General features: G+C 46.1%; 1 protein-coding gene across 1 annotated transcript in view; it reads left to right on the top strand.

The window, feature by feature from the left end:
- Window positions 1–7,078: 7,078 nt before the first annotated feature.
- ITIH5 (inter-alpha-trypsin inhibitor heavy chain 5) overlaps window positions 7,079–12,090 on the top strand; it is a 50,405-nt gene continuing 45,393 nt past the window's right edge. The window contains exons 1-2 of the mRNA XM_071734189.1: window positions 7,079–7,338; window positions 11,146–11,190. Of these exons, the coding sequence (XP_071590290.1) occupies window positions 7,219–7,338; window positions 11,146–11,190 (165 nt within the window). The 5' untranslated portion in view covers window positions 7,079–7,218. The remainder of the gene's footprint in view (window positions 7,339–11,145; window positions 11,191–12,090) is intronic.

Consider the following 12,090-nt stretch of genomic DNA (forward strand, 5'->3'; position numbering starts at 1 on the left):
GAACCAAGTTTTGAAACGCTGACTTTGTTTAGGCCCTGGGTCAATATTTGCCTTGCAACGCAAGTCTGAGCTGTGGTGCCTGAGCAAGGGTTATCCAAATAGTGTCTTCACTCACCTCTGCCTTTGATAACAGCTCAGGCTTGGATAGGCTCACGTCTTGCTTTTGCAGCTTCCCATGATGTTTGATTAATTTCCTGCTAGGCACAGACCTTGGAGTATCCAAAGCTTTGAAAGATCAAAGCAAGAACTCACTCCTGGCTTGTTTGTTTATAGTGAATGAGGTGAACACTGGTTCTCAGAGTGATGGAGGCAGCAGCACTCTGCCTCTCCAAAGGCCCTCCCCACCCAGCTCTCTCACAAGGGTTGGCAGGGAGCTTTGGGCTGGATCCTGACCCACACAAATATCTTTTTTCCAGTCTGGCTGGGACAGGATCCTAGCTGGTAGTGGGATAGCTTCTTTTCTACTCTTCTGTCTTATCGTACGTTTTGATGCTTCAGTAAAAGAGTTCTGCAGGACCACCCTGCTCTTACACATCCTTCCTCCATCTTTTTGGCAGATTGTTTCTCAGGATGAGATTCAAAACTCAATTCAGTCATTCACCCAAACAGAACAGTGAATTTACAGATCACTGCTGTGTGAGAGTTGCCAAAGGTGATAAGACAGAATGTGAGAACTGGAGCAAGGATGTAAGGTATTTTCCAAAGACTCTACTTGTAGCTATGGCACATCCTCACCAGGAAATGGTTTCCATTTATTTAGCAGGCATCAGTTAATTTATTTATTTAAAACTTATCATCTCTTCCTAAGAGCCTGGATTAAAATTAGCATTTCCAGCATCATGTGAGAGACATCTCCACACCCTAACCTTACAAAGAATGAACCATGGCCTTGGATCACTTTGTTCTTGCCACTTGATACTTCATATACTGTTTCACAGATGTCATGTTGGAAGAGGCATTGAATAATTAGTCCTGATTTGCACTCCTCCACAATCTTTTGATCTTTAAGATCATGAACTCCAACCATTAACTCATCACTGCCATGTTTACCATTGAACCCTGTCCCTAAGCTCCATGTCTGCACATCTTTTCAATCCCTTCAGGGATGGTGACTCAACTACTTCCCTGTGCAGCCTGTTTCAGATCCTGGCAACCCACAGAAAGTGTTCCTAATATCTGATCTGAATCTCCCCAGCACAACTTGAGGCCATTTCTTCTCATTCTATCACTTGTTATTTGGGAGATTAGATCAACAGCCACCTTGGTCCAATTTCTTTTCAGGTAGGATAAGGTCACCCCTCAGCCTCCTTTTCTCCAGCCTTAACAACCCCTGTTGCCTCAGGGGCTCCTCACAGGACTTGTTCTCCAGACCCTTCACCAGCTTTTTGCCCTTCTTTGGACACCTTTGCTCTTCTTTGGACACCCTTCTTTGGACACTTTTAGCTTTGGACACTCAATGTCCTTCTTGTAGTGAAGGGCTTAAAACTGAAGACAGGAGATTTGAGCTGTGGCCTCACCAGTGTTAAGCACAAGGAGATGATCCCTGATGGCCACACTATTCCTGCTACAAGCCAGGATGCTCTTGGCCTTCTCTGGGCACATGCTGGCTCATATTCAGTTGGCTGTTGGCCAAAGTAGCATAATGAGCAATGGGATTACACTACTGTAAATCTTTGTTTCCCTTTTTAGTTCATGGAAATAAATAGATTTTTTTCTGGCTGTATGGTGCCTGACTCAATTTAATGACATGCTGTACCACAGAATGTGGGGAATCCTGCCCTTCCTGGGTCTAATTCATGTCATGTACAATATAGGGAGTCCAGTCAGAGAGCTCAGAGGAGGACACCAGCTCTGGGCACATCTATGTTTCACCAGATGTCTTGGACTTCCTGGAGTGAGCTGCACTCCACTTATCACCATTTATCACTCCAGACTTTTTGAGCAGAAGGGAATCTCACCATTAAGAACCCGGGCATGCTGCATCAAACAAGAGGTTGTCTTATGGCTCTGTGGTGCCTAAAACATCCAGGTTGCCTTTAAATCATGTAGTCAAGGGAGTGAGAACCCTAATCATCCACCAGAACTCAGTGTTGTTTACTCAGCCTCTCAGGTGAATGTTGCTCAGTGCTGTGTCCCTGTAATCCTAGCAGTATTTAAGTGAGCTAACTTAAAGTTGGAGCTATAGCTATGACAGGGCTTATCCAGGGCTGCAACAGCAACAGGTACAGGGCACCCAGGCTTTGATGTGTTGATGGTTTTTACCATAGCTTGAATTTTCTGTTCTGTTCACACAATGTGCCCCTAGCTCAGAGTGACCAGTTCTTTTTTTGTCAGAAATGTAAAGCTAAAGATAACTTTGTCTAGCAGTATCTGGGACCCTGGAGTAGAAAGGTAATGGCTGCTGCTCTAAAGAGGTGAAAAAATCCTTTAAGAACAGTATTTAATTTAAGCATTAATGTCATAAGCCCTTGTTATATTCTTCTCATAACCATCAAATTTGGGTTAATTTCTCTCGGTAAAAATAGCAAGATCGGGAAATTTATGTGACCACTAGATGGCATGAACTGCTCAAATATACTGCCCAAAAGAGTCCAAAAAAAGCTGAAACTTCTGAAGGGTCGGGCACAGAAAATTTACATGAAGAACACGCACTAAGGATGCTCAGAGCCCTATCGTCTGCCATGAGGTTGGATGAACTTCTCCAGAATTTCATGGGGATGACAGGAGCTCAGTAAGGTGTTTTGTGGTTTGTGTCCTTTTAGCTGTTTCACAGGTTGTCCTCTCATGGTTGGTATTCCTCTGGAAGGAAGTTTTCATGCACTGTCCTCTCTGAAGAACTGGGAGTTATTATTCTATAATTCTATGATGGCTGGGCAGAGTCTGTCCCTCAGAATCATTAAATTGTGTTAACTTGGCTTGAACCTGAGGAGAAATGCTCACAATTTCTGTCTTTGGTAAGAACAGGGAGTACAAGGTAAAAAAACTTACCCAGGGTGCCTCCTGCCCTGATATTCATCCCACTCCACACCAGCCATCCTGGGAAGTGTTATAGGGATATATAGAAAGGGCTTTATTGGTGCTTCAACTTTCTTCTTTTTGTGCTGCCATTCAGCAGAGACAATCCAGGTGCCAGGATTTGGCAACCTTCCTGCCTTCCCTGATGAACTCTTCAAAGTGGGTTTCATGGCAGTCCCTTAGACAGGGTCAGACATCCTCACCACCAAGGCCCTTTGGCAGAGAATTTGGGTGTATTTCATTGGAACACTATCAGAATCTGAAGTTCTGTAATGCTCTGCTGGGCTATTAGCACACAGCTAATGGCAACAAGGAGATCAGCAGCCACTGGGACTCCAGAAAAGCCCCTTTGGGACCACAGGCACCTCCAAACTAATGTCAGAACTGGGGCAATCAGGTCCTGTCTGGATGTTTCAGAAGAGATTGATTAGATTAAGCTGTGAAAGAAATTACTGAATATAATTTCCAAACTTCACCGTAGTTGAACTTCACTTCTGGGCATTTATCTGTGTCCATGCCTCTGTAAGCCTTTCAGACTCATGCAAATTGCTTGATCAAATTGCTGTCTTTGAATGCCACAGGTATTTAATGTAGTGAGGTGGGTGTCTCGTGTCCCGTTCTCCTACCTAGAAGAGAACTGGAAGCCTTTAATTAATGAATTTGTGCAGACAAGGTACCAATGTTACAACCAAGTGCTTCTCTGATCTTGTTCCCTAAGCCTCAGTCTGTAGTCTGGAAAACCTCTGCTCTTCTGAGCTAGAAGATGCCAAAATTTTCTTTATTTTCAACACACCCCACAGGGTTTAATAAACTGGTGTGGTGAAAGAGAGGAAGAATAGTCCTACCCATGAGCCTCGCACTGAAAAATAAGGGGATGCAGACGCTTGGAGGCAGAGCATCTCCAGGGTGCATATGTTTGCATGGCAACACAGAGAGATTCCTTGATACAACATGATCCATTCCAGGTGAAATCCGTATGGGAACTCAGCTGTTAGATCATGCCTCTTTCCAATGTCTCTGCTCCCACTGGCTGCAGGCATGCCAGGCAGTTTAATTTGCTGAGCTCCCACCCAAAGAACAGCTGCTCATCTTGTTAAGTCAGCAAAAGTCAGCATCAAACATGTCTAATGTGAACACACCTGAGTAACTGCTTATCTTGGTCTCCAATGGTATCCCCAGAACTGTGCCTGCCATCTTCCTCCTAAAATCAGGAGACCTTATTCCAAGGAGTGGGATAACATGAACAATCAAGTCCTCAGGCTTAATGTTCACTCATCAAACCTAACCTTAAGTGAACCATGTTAAAACACACCTTAGGCTTATTTAGCTATGTGCTGTGTCCTTATGTGCCCTTGCTGAGGAGAACAGGAGGAGAACTGGCAGCTCCTAATCACTTTGGGAAGGGCACTGCTTTTCCCAGCTCATTCTCTCATGCCTTTGGTTATGCTCTAGGGTCCTGTTTTGGTCTGAATATCCTCCTCCGAGCTGTTTTGTTGCAGTATATTTGCACTCTCTGTTTTGATTTATTCTGGCCTTCAGCTCCTCACCTGTGCAATGGGGGAAGCAGAGTGGCTGTAAAAACAATCTGAATGCTGATCAGGATGCAAAGACAGACAGCTGTCAAGACCTGGATTTTTTCCAAATGCTTACTGACTGCTCCATGGTTATGTCAAACTGGCAAACATCTTTCCTTCCTTGCCCAGGAACTACTGTTACCTCTAGGGCTAGTTAGCAGGGTAGTTTTGACTTGCTTTTACACGAATGCCTTGGTTTCCTCTAGGTTTTCCAAAACAATAGGAAAATCCTCCCACATGTACTGTTTTAAGTGCCTGTTTCCAGCATTTCTGAGCATCTGCTGTGAGCTTTACATTCATCCATGTCCCCCCATGGACAGTGCAGGTGGAAGAGCAGCCCACTCTAATGTCAGCAGTGAGGGCACAGGAGGCTGCAGTCCTACTTCTCTGTGCTACTCCAGTGCACTTTGAGCTAGATAAGCAGGACCTGAAACAAACTAGACCCAGATAAAAAGTTTTTTGTGTGTCCTTAAATCAGCCTGAACCATTGCTTTGAAGTCTTTCTTGATTCTCAGCTGGATGGTTGAGCCTTCTTTCATCTCCCTTTGAAACGGTGAGGAGAATAAATGGTGTAGATAGATAATACCTTGACAATCTTCTGACAGGGACCAGATCAGCACAACAACCATTTTTGGTGTCTCTGGGGGCCTGAGCTATCCTTCCCCAGCGTCCCTTAAGCTTTCTCCCATCATCTTCTCTTCTCCAGCCCATCATCATTCCCTGAAAACCGCCCAGCTCTGCAGCTCCCATCATGGATGTGGCCACTCCAAAGGCTTTTGTACCTGCCAGTGGTGGACTGTCCCAAGTGGAAGAAGGACTGGACAGGCTTTTGATTTCTTCACTCCTGTTGACAAGGCCAGAAGGGGTCTGTGTGTGAGCCTCAGCTCAAGTATGAACTGCTGATTTGCTAAAGGGGAGCACCAAAGGTGCTGACCTTGCTGTCCCTTCCCTTTACTCCATCTCCAGCTCCCCTCATCCCTTCTGAAGAGGGAGCAAGCACCTTCCTGCTTCTCCATTACACATGTGAAATTTGGAGAACACAATGCTCCCAGCACATGTGCTTTTAGGTGGGTGCATGTGTGCCTGACCAGACAGAGAAACTCCAGGAGCCCAAGGGTGTGTTTATATGTTTCAGCAAGTTGGGAGATATGGGATTGTCACTGCCATGGATTGGGGTTGAAGAAAAACATCTTCAGTCCATGATGACCTAGAGATGGAAAGCAGAGAGAAAACTACAGTGATTTTATTCCTAACAGGTTTGTCATGCAGTACTTGCACAGACAAACCCCCCCACCATAAAAAACCAAAGCAAAACAACACCAAACAAAAAGAGAGGAAATTTGGGTCTGCTGTATTTAAGAAGTTGCTGCTGGCAGAGAAAAATGAGGTAGTAAATAGGTCTGAATTAGGGTTAAGTGAAGATGCAAGCTCCTGAATGCCTGGGGATGAGCTGTGCCCGGTCTGTGCCAGCTGGAATGGTTGTTGGATTGGGAATGTCCCTGGCAGCTGAGCCATGGGGATCCAGCAACCGCCTTGACCCTGGGGGAGGGTGGGGAGGAGAGAGGGATCTGCATCTGGGAAATGAAAAGGAGAGCAGGAGGTTCTCCCCAGCTTTGCCCCGATGAGAAATGGAATCCCCATAGCAGGGGTCTCAGTTGTTTTTGCCAGTGGAGAGGTACCCGGCAGGGTGCCAAGGCAAAGGTGTGTAGGAAGCCCTACCCGGATCTGGGGTGATGAAACCCTGGAGCAGTTTTTTCACAAAACCAAATGGGGCTTTCCAGACTGGAAAGGAGAAACTGTCCCCTTCAGAGAGGGTGAAACAGCCTTGAAGACCACCCTTAGCCTGTGGGTAGAAGGATGTTTTTTAATATGGGCGATGGTGTCCAGGTCTGCCCATTGCCATGGCTGAGCCCATGAGGGGACAACCCCAGGAGCCCACCATGTTCTTCCAGGTCCCACCATGTTCTTCCAGGTTCCGCGACTGCCAGGCACCTCAGGATGGGTTCTGCGTGGCAGCAGCCATCTTAGGCCCTGCCTTAGTGCAGGAAATGTCTCCTCAGCCTTGCCCACCCCAGCTGAAAGCCACCATGGAGCTGGGGTACTGCGGGTGCCATGGTGAGAGGCAGCAGCACCTCAGGAACACCCAGTGCCACCTTTCTCCATGGCACGAAGAGAGATGGGGGCTGAGGGTGTCATGGAGAGAGGCCACAGTCTCTGATCCACAGGACCACGGGGCTGGGGTGCTACGGGTGCCATGCTGAGAGGCAGCAGCACCTCAGGGACACCCAGTGCCACCTTTCTCCATGGCACGAAGCGAGATGGGGGCTGAGGGTGTCATGGAGAGAGGCCACGGGCTCTCATTCACAGGACCCCCGGCTGAGGGGAGCAGCTGGAGGAAGGGAAGGCTGTTAGGATCCCCCGCAGCCCCTGACAGGGCGGGAAGCTGCCCTGAGGAGTGGAAAAGGGGCCGGTCCCGAGCCGGGAAGGAGGAGAAGAGGGTGGATCGTCTCGTCCTGTCAGCCTCCCCACAGGCAGCCGGTCTGGCAGCACAGGCAGCAGCTGCAGGCAGCCGGGCTTTCCTCCTCACCTGTGAGGCTGGAGCCCCAGCCAAGCGCTCCCCTCTTCCACCATGATCCTTTGGCTGTGGCTCTGCTGGGGTTTCGCCACCTCGCTCGGGCAGCCGGACTCGGAGCTGATGGCCAGGTACCTGGAACAGAAGCTGATGTCGGACTACAGCATCATGGAGCAAGTAGGTTTCAAGGTGGTGGTCAGGTCTGGGAGTATCTGGTGGCCAGGGCTGGCTTGTTCCCTCTGAGCCATCACTATCAGAATTTTTGCTAAAACCGCGTTTCTCGCACCCATCCCTGCAGCACGCCCGGGGCTGCAGCTCAGCTCCATGGGAGGTGGCTGCCAACCAGCATAAAGCCCGGAGAGATTTATTTAGAAGAAATTTAAAGCACACTCCTGCTCTGGGTGTTATTGCCTGGGGATAGGTGCAAGGCTGACCCCCCCATAACTGTGCTATCCAGGCAGGGACAAGGGAGTTAACACAGAGTCCTGGCCCTGTGCCAGGCTGAGTAATTCAGAATATTTCAGGCTCGGAGGAGTTTTTCTGCCCATGGTCTGAAGTCTGAACTGTGACTGATTTTTAACTCGCACTGGATGAAACAAACCGCTTGGATTTCAGCTTGTAAAATGCTTCTTGGCCAGGGCAGATTAAAAAAAATTAATAATATCCTGCAACTGAGGGCTGTTCTGTTGTGTCGCTGTGTGGCTTTTTTGAGAAATCGGACTGAAAAGGCAATGAACTTTTTTGCAAGTTAGCAAGATAGTTTGGGAGGCTGTGGTTGAGAAGGCTGAGCTTCAGGTCTGTGCTCATATCCTTCAGGTCCATGCCAGCTAACATGGGTGATTTTGGGTCACCTAGGGCATGAATCTAAATTTGATCAGATCTGGGAGGCTCTGTAGTATCTGAGACATATGGGACTGGTAGTAAGAAAGCAGGACCTATGGAAGACCTGTGCAGTACTGGCAGGCAGGTGGGATCCTTTAGTGGGTCTAAAATGTCAGTGACTGCCTGTGTTTGGCATCTTCTGCCACACAGTAGGTGGGAAGAATGAGACTTTTACATATGTATCTGTACCCATCTCACAGCTGCTCATTCAGTTGCTCATCTCACCCATGGTAGAATGAGGAGAATTTCTCTTCAGAAGTGCTGATGCCTCTTCACTATAAGGACCTCAGCATCTTTGTTGCTGATCCTGGTTACTGTAAAAACATATTCCTTGCTGAGGAATTAAGCCACAAACCAACGTTTTCTTGCAGACCCACCTGTCCAAGTGGGAGACAATATCTCCACCACTGTCCTGCCAGTGGAGTGGTATCTGGGAACAATTACTTCCCTGCTTTAAGGGGAAAATCAAATGAAAAGTTCAAGCAACAAGTTGAAGTAACCTGGCTGATCTTGCTTCAGGTGTTTTCACAGGAGCTGTGTTGCTGGCAGATGAGGGGCAGCAGTAACTTCCAACAGAAAAGTAATAATGTATAAATGATTTAGTGATCTAGTCCCCCAGGACAGGGAGATGAAGAAGAGGGCATCTGTCCGTCCCCACTGAACACATGAGCCAGGTTAAGAACATACAGGTGCTTCCCTAGATCACCATAATACCCTACAAACAAATCTCTGGCAGATTTTGGAGAGTGTATAGGGCCATGTTTAACTGTAATATTTTGGGAGCATCTTCCTACACAAAACTAAGTACAGACACAGGTCTTTGCTGGATTGTGGTGTTTGCCATAATTGTGGAATGCCATTGGCTCAGCCAATGATTGACTTCTCTGCTGTTAGCTGACAAGTTTGCTGATTATTACAGATGCACTAGAAGCAGTTCTTTGGGACAGCTCTTCACAGGTAGCTGGGTTGCTACTGCCCAGCTTATTCTCTGTATACCACTGTAAAACCATCAGGCAAAAGCTGTGGGGTCATTATTGGCAATTATTGGGCTTTAATGAGTGCTTTGGAAGGCTTTAAAGCTAAAGGTTGATGGTAGCTTTGAAATGGTTCCATTAGATGATGCTTGTGAAGCTGGATTGTTCAGAACACTTTTATGGACTTACCAGTATCATAAACCCTGCAGCAGTGCTTTGGCCACAGTAATGAAGTAATAGCAAACAGATTACTGTTATCTGCTTATCCTTAGCTACTGACCAGTGCTTACCAATTATCCTTAAGACTTTAGAAATTAGCTTTTTGAAGGATCTATGGCATACAAAGCCTTCTCATGCAGATAAGCAAGAAAAAAAAATATAGCTGTGTGGTGGGGAAAGGTAAAACCAGTAAAAAAGTTTCCATTTTCTCCAATCAGGCAGTAAAAACCATTGTGACCATTCCCCATGGGACAACAGGTAGGTTTGTTCCAAAAGGTAATCCTTTAGTAAAAAAAAAAAGTGGTGAGGTTCACTGATCTCTCATCCCTCCCTGCCTCTGCTCCAAGCAGCATCAACTTCACAGACATTTGTCTGACTTGTTCTGAAGAACCTATGGTGATGGAGACTCTGCAGCCTCCCACAGCATGCTCCTGATCTCCTTTACTTGCCTGAGATAACAGACCCAGACAGAAAGTTTATTCCAAAATTTAAACCTTCCTCTGTCCTGTCCTGTCCTGTCCTGTCCTGTCCTGTCCTGTCCTCTCCTCTCCTCTCCTCTCTTCTCCTCTCTTCTCCTCTCTTCTCCTCTCTTCTCCTCTCTCCTCTCTTCTCGTCTTCTTTCCTCTTCCCACGTTCCCCATTGAGAATTCCCCAAGGGAGCTGTTTCTTCTTGGTTCCAATTTTACAAGATGTTGGCTAAAATAATAAGAAAATAATAAGGATTCTAGCAGAGGGGATTGTTTAATTTCTCCATTGGGCTTTCCTTAGCTTTGCTATGCATGATATAAACAGACTTAAAATCATCTTTCTGGCAAAGAGTGTTGTTACTTCAGTGTGAATCAACAGAAAGGGCAAATCAGGTAAAAAGATATCACTTCATTCTTCTGCTCTCTGGAGTTTCATCGACATTTTAAGAAGTTACTTGGCTTCCCTCATTGACAAGAGACTTAGACTCTCAGTTTTGGGGGGGATTTGATCTGGAGATGTTGCTAAGCTGAGATTTACCCCACGTGCAGGAAAGAAGTCAGAGGAGTTGTTGTTGTTCAAGGCACTGTCCTGCATGAAGCACTTTTTCTCACAATAAAGCCAGTGGCTGAGTTTAAATATCTTCATTCTCTTTCTGCACATAAATAGTGCTTCTCTGTCACTGTGCAATAAACCCACAGCATCTGTGGAGAGTTTTGAGGCAACAGATCAGCTGTTGAGGTAATATCAATAAAAGTGAAGCTGTAACATCAGTTTACAGAGGTCCTCCTTAGGAGCAGATCCACGAGTGAAGCAGGATGGGGTTATGCCAAGTCCTACTGCATGGTTCCCAGGTGTTAACCTGGTGGTTGCTCAAGTTTGGAGCATCCACACTGTGCCCAGCTGAGGACAGCCTCAGGTGACTGGGACATCTGTGACCCATGATGGGTGCTCAGCACTCTTGCACAGATGAAGGACATATCTGGTATGGGGAAGAGGCTTTAGTTTTTAGTTGCCCAAGGATGTAGATGGGCCCTGTGTGGCATTTTATGAGCACTGTGGGCCATTCAGCAGCCCTTGTCCTGTGCAAAGGGGCAAAAATAGTGACACAGAGCCCTGTGTAACTCCACACAAAGCTGTAAGAAAATTCACTTCCAGGGCTAGGGTCAAAGGCTGAGATTCCTGTCCTCATATAGAGGGTTTCTTGACAAGTAGCATTTGTAAAACACACAGTACCCCCTCACCTGTGAGAGCTGCATTCCACTGCTGAGCTTTGATCAATGGGTCTGTTAATAGGGAAGAGATTCAGGTTTTAATTTTAACCATGGGAAGGTTTGAACTTGGCCATGGGTGACCAGTCACCCAAACCTGTGTCTGGATTTAAACAGGTGAGATGTTTTCTGTAAGTTGAATGGGTTCCATTAACTCCCTTAACTCTTTGCAGGTTGCACGCCGGGTTCCAAGACAGGCCAAATTTTTGCAGAGGCTGGTATGTATCACACTCTGTCTTGATTTTACCTCAGGGGAATTATATTTGCTCTATGTAAATATGTGTGTGAACCTCTGTGCCCAGGAGTGAACTGTCAGTGGTTGATGGCAGGATGAGATTTTAGGTAAAAAAAAATAAAATATTCATTTTGATAAATGCAACAGGTACAGGTTCTTCTAATACTTCCCAATCCTTCTTCTTGACCCCAGGTCTGGAGAGAGAACATCCAGTTTTAGAAACCTCAACCATGCAGTGAACATTAGTCTGATGAAATCTCATTACAGACAAAGGGAGAGTTTGCTTTGAAATCTGAAGGTCTCTGTTGATGCAGAGACCAAAATTTTCTGAAGAAAGAAAAAAAAGAAGGAAGCCAATATCTTTCAGCATGGGAACTAAAGCTTTAAAGTGTAAACCTGCTAACTTGAGATGTACATCAGGCTGTGAAGTCTGGATGTCTTGCTGGACTGAGAGCTGCCCAGCTTAAATGAAAATTTTGGCTTAAGGGGCAGCTGGCTGTTCACAGCCAGTTACTTTTTCTGTCTTTTCTGAAATATGGAGGCTTTCTAGTTGAGAAGTGGAAGAACTCATTTCACCCACCGAGCAGCCATCCCATGTTAATTGCTTCTGGTCTCTTTGATCTTTGACAGATTTGAATCAGCAGCCTAGAGCTCTCAGTCTTATTACCAGTTTATTACTTCTACTCTGAGGTACTGGCAATTTATTTTGATGAAAACAACTGATAAAGGTAAAATCCCAGAGTATATTTCATTGATCTTCAGTTCTCTTCCGTCTTTCCAAGCATTTGATGTAAACAAGCATAAAATAATTTGTTTGGCAAGAACATTTCAGCTCCCAATTCATCACAATCACCAGGACACCTTCCTAAAGCATCCAGCCAAC

Source organism: Heliangelus exortis, chromosome 1 (genome assembly GCF_036169615.1).
Source record: "Heliangelus exortis chromosome 1, bHelExo1.hap1, whole genome shotgun sequence".
NCBI classification, from domain to species: Eukaryota; Metazoa; Chordata; class Aves; order Apodiformes; family Trochilidae; genus Heliangelus; species Heliangelus exortis.